The sequence below is a fragment of the Conger conger genome, chromosome 6 (genome assembly GCF_963514075.1).
Source record: "Conger conger chromosome 6, fConCon1.1, whole genome shotgun sequence".
Classification (NCBI taxonomy): Eukaryota; Metazoa; Chordata; class Actinopteri; order Anguilliformes; family Congridae; genus Conger; species Conger conger.
Window position 1 is genome coordinate 19,432,844 of NC_083765.1, and position 4,778 is coordinate 19,437,621.

Genomic DNA, 4,778 nt, shown 5'->3' on the forward strand with positions numbered 1-4,778 from the left:
CATGTGTGTTTGTGTGTAATTGTGTGTGAGTATGCATGTGTGTGTATGTTGTGTTTGTGTTTTACAGACCATGATTTCATGGCTAAAGCATGCCTTAGCATGGAAACATAGGTGATTACATCAGTGTGTCTGTACACAGAGACACAGAGAGGCAGGGGAGAGTATCTGAGCCAGCCATACTGCAGTCATCACGATACTCTGTAAATGAGTGTGTGCTTTCGCTGCCTCAGGTACAGCGCGTGGGTGGCTGAGCACTACCTTGTTTTGTTTAGATACATCTGAGGTCTGATTCCTTAATCAGCACCCGCTGCTGATTCAGAATGAAATTCTCTCATCTTTCTGCTTTCCTGCCTGCTGTGCAAATTCTGCCTGCATTCACACCGTTACAACCCCACTCCCCCACACACACATGCCTGTGCGTGCGTACACACAGACACACCTCTCAACTAACGTAGAGTTGGCCAGTGGAAAAGAAAAATTAATTAGTCATTCATAGTTTACAGTTTTCCAAGCTTGACGGAGTGGTTTTCCTGAGTCCAGAGGAATTGGTACAAACATACATACACACATATATATAAAAGGTAAGACATGCACCTGTACGCAGTATCATCAAAGCCTTTCTCAAACCTTCAGAAAGATTTCTGTCACTTACGCGCACTTCAACAATGACAATGCAGCTGCTCAACTTTTGCCTTCTAGTAATTTTGGGACACATGGCGATGGGCGTCCCACTCAAGCAAATTCAGCTCAAACTGGAAGAAATGCAGAAAGATTTGGAGAACCTAAACAAAAGTGTGCAGGTCAGTTTTCTTTACTGACTTTCTTGATTTTATGTGCATTGTGTTTGTGAGATTGATGCTAGTGCATGTCTTTAATGCTGTTATTAAATGTGTAAAATCTTCTTTCTACAGCACCATGGCCTGATGCTGAACACACCCCAGACAGAGGATATAAAGGTAGGTTGTTCTTTTTCTCCAAGAATCTTTCATTAGCTCTGTACATTATGCAGATGTGATCTTGTAGCACACAGGCAGATGTAAACAGGTGGGAATGTAGAAGTGAGTGACTGATGCTTTAGAGTCACTGAGTCACAGCAAACTTCTGTCCCACTTTGCGTGCTGTGGGTGTACAAAACAAAAAAAACACTTCTCTTTCTAAAAAACACCTCAGTCTTTTCTTTTAAAACAATAACAGCTTCAGAAGTCATAAACAGTGAAGGGAAAAACAGCCTCAACAGTGAGTAAACACATTTAGGGAGGAATCACTGCTGATGAAAAACCCCAGAGGAACTTTAAGTGTTAGATGCAATGTGGGAAAGTAAATATGGTCTTTTATACAATATAAGTATTGTATTGAAAATACTAACCATTTACAGAGAGGACCTATGTATGTGTATACTAACTAACACTGTTAATTTTATAAAGCATGATTTTATAAAGCACTGAATGCGATCCTTAAAATCTTCATCATTGATATCTGATGGAACTACTTTAAAAGCTCTTTCCAGAAATGTAGATAGTTTCTCAGTGAAATGTGTGTATATTAGAGTACATACACAGATGTGGAAACATAGGTGCTTTTAGTTAGTCAGTGAAATTTCCATGTACATAGGACATCGTTAACTGATGTGGAAACATAATTAGGGACAGGCAGGCCATGGGTAACCGTGGGCATTTCCTCAGGGCAAAGAATCGTCCACACCCTGCGCTCTTCTTAAAGTCTGGCGAGTGGTTAGTGAGACACATGCAGGTGCTCTGAACGGAATGGTTATTGTAGAGAAGGGGCAGAGATGCACACACCACACACTCTTCATGAAAGATCAAGCGTTAAAAGGAAAACTGGCACTTTTCTCTGACTGGAATGATGATGCACCGGTTCTCCCAAAAAAGGACTGAATTAACTCACTCTAGCATGAGTCACTAGGCTGTAGATATAAGCTATTATATCATCATGTATAGTCAAAGTCATTGTAATTTCTGGTACCAAAATAATTCTCAAAAAACAATTTCAATGTGCAGTATTGGTTCCTGTTTGACTTGTCTTTTAGACCAGCAGACCTTATACTTATACCTTATACTTAAACACCTTTATACTGTACAACTTTATGACATCACTTCCTTCACAACAGCCCCTGCTTGGACGGGAAACATGCCATTCGCTATGCTGGCTTAATAAGTGATTGTTGGGGATTGTTGTGGATTGTTTACGATTGTAGCCTTGCGACATAGCTGCACCTTGAATGCAGGACCCAGAGGAATGCTGATGGCTGTGTAACATATTCTCTTCAGTGTTGATTAATTTGTGTTTTTCTCCTGATAGGAGTGCTGCACTGGTCATGCAATGCTGTGCTTCGGTGAGAAACTGGATGCGCTGGACAGCCAAAAGAGTACCAAAAAACTACTTGGCAGGAGCTTACAGAAACGAATCATTGTAAGTCCTTTCTTTATTGAAAAGAAATCATGCATTTGTGTTATCAGTATCAATTGATGTATATGTGTGTCAAACTACACTTTTCTGGAATTAATCAAAGCCCAATTCTTTTTTTGGACATTTTAGCGAGAGAGTGTCAACGATTGCAGTGAAGATGACACAAAGGTGAGAGCATTTGTGCCACTAACAGAAACATTTTCATATCCTAGATACGGAATAATGAAAGATCTGATTGATTGAGTCACACTGCAGGCCGTATCTTGTCGTCAGGTGTAAGCTGGCATGTTAGTCCTGAATAACGCTTGTACCTAATCACTTTCAGTATTTAGACACTCTTCATGCTTGTACTTAATCACTCTCAGTATTTATGCGCTATTAAGCCACGTTTCTGCTGTTTTACAGAGTGCGAACTGCCCTGCATGTGACTCCTACCCCCTGAGAGACAGCAGAACATTTGTCCAAGCGCTCAAAACACTACTTCAGCAGGTGAGTTCTGCATAGTGCAGAGAAGCCATGCTAGCACATACAGTATTTAAATACATAATGGCAGCATACGTATAATATTAACACTTTAAACCCTGTTTTGCAGTGCACTGCCAAAGTGGGGTACAGACGGTGATGTCTGAATCAGCCCGACACACTACTTCACCAGCCCGGTCCCTGGAGACGCTTCCTCTGCGACACGGGAGACGTTTCCTCCGTGGCATGGCTCATTTACACGCCGCTGTTCACAGGCTCTGCGCGGGGACTGGGAACCACCTCTTCTGTGTCCATTCAGCTGTACTCCACTCATATTTATTCATTATTTATCTATACATTGATGTTGAACAAGCAGGTTATGTTTTTTACAGAGCAGGATATTATTTTATAACATAATAATTTATGTGTGATTTCTGTCTGAAAATGATGTACAGAGGGAATGTCTTCCCTGAAGCTAAAATGTCTGCCACTTATTTTCTCAATATGTTGTATCAGTGTATCGGCATAGAACTCCAATTACCTGAATCATACTGTCATTTTTGTTAAACTAAATCTGTATAGGTATAGAACAGTGTCTTTTTGTCTCTGCACAGTCAAACCTAGCAAATGACTGTTCTGGGACAATGTGAGGCATTCACAGGGTTAACCACAGCTGACTCTTCTGAAAACCTTTCCTTCAGCGCCACCTATGGACATGTCCAGTTAGCTCATAATTGGTCTGCAACTCATGTAATTTATGCACTCACTCATTAGTCATTTTATTTATTATTGATGCTATTTATTTGTGTATTTATTTCAGAGATGCACAAACTAACCTTTTTTGGATTGCTGAGATGCAAATCAGCAAACTGTCCAAAATGGTTTTAACAAGCTTTGTGTGCCTCCAGTTAAACTCAGTGAAAAAAAAAAAGGTTATCTCATAATGAGAAATACAATGTTTGTATCATTATACAAAATTCTTTATGTATTTTTTTTTTTTAATTATTCTTATGGACTATTCTTACTATTTATTAATAAAAAAATAAAAACATTGCAATAAAGTGTCCTGAGCCTTAATGATTTATTATTCAATGATACACACAATGCCATTTCCCAGAGGACAGTAGAAAAATGTAACATCTTAAATTTAATCCAGCCGAAATAAGAAGGCAGATATTCTACCAAGGAGTATCAATAGTGTTACATTCTGTCGTCCTAAATCCCAGAAGAGAGTTAACATGTTTCAGTCATGGGTTCCCTCTATAGATTCCCCATGGTTTTTCCCCACAGGATTTCGATTTCTCATGAATATAAAGTCTGGTTAACGAACACTAACGTACACAGAGATTTTAGCATTTTGTTCTACGATTCATTAATACTGCAATTGTGAATTTAGAAAAGTTTTCAAAAATAAGTTGCTAACAAGTTGCTATATTGAAACTACAACTATATATACTGGTGATGGCTGGATTACAACTGTTGTAGTTTCAATGTAGCAATGTGTTAGGAACATGTTAGCAACTTTCTTTTTAAAAGCACATAACAGTATAGAAATACATGGCTAATATTAATGATATTAATGGATGTGAGTTAAATCATAGAACAAAATGTGAAAATCTCTTAAGGTTACTTTAACCACAGAACTTATTTTGGCCTGAAGTCCCTATGGGAAAGAAGCATTGGAAGTCTGCTGAGGGTGGTAGAATCTGTTGGTCTGTCAGAGATGATCATTTTTTATTGTCAACTAGAAAAAATGAGCAGACTTCGGATAACAAGATACAATTGTCTGTGCACTTTCATTCATGAAATTTTCAACCACTAAGGCTTGACAGTAATACTAGGCAGCTAGCTAATGCTAGCTAGGTGCCTTTGCCAAATGGGATGGGCCC

At 39.0% G+C, this 4,778-nt stretch overlaps 1 protein-coding gene across 1 annotated transcript; it reads left to right on the forward strand.

Annotated features, from left to right (window-relative positions):
• Positions 1-632: 632 nt before the first annotated feature.
• Positions 633-3,883, forward strand: il21 (interleukin 21). Its single transcript, XM_061247152.1, has 6 exons — positions 633-800; positions 912-956; positions 2,320-2,430; positions 2,557-2,595; positions 2,833-2,916; positions 3,020-3,883. Exons 1-6 carry the CDS (start codon positions 666-668, stop codon positions 3,047-3,049), a joined length of 444 nt encoding a protein of 147 aa, XP_061103136.1. The 5' UTR covers positions 633-665; the 3' UTR covers positions 3,050-3,883.
• Positions 3,884-4,778: the final 895 nt, after the last annotated feature.

What these genes read in the sequence shown, in the direction of transcription:
- il21 (XM_061247152.1), top strand. Translation starts at nt 666, where the DNA reads ATGACAATGCAGCTGCTCAACTTTTGCCTTCTAGTAATTTTGGGACAC. An exon ending in GCTTACAGAAACGAATCATT is followed by an intron (nt 2,431 to 2,556) that starts GTAAGTCCTTTC and finishes TGGACATTTTAG; the next exon opens with CGAGAGAGTGTCAACGATTG. An exon ending in GCAGTGAAGATGACACAAAG is followed by an intron (nt 2,596 to 2,832) that starts GTGAGAGCATTT and finishes GCTGTTTTACAG; the next exon opens with AGTGCGAACTGCCCTGCATG.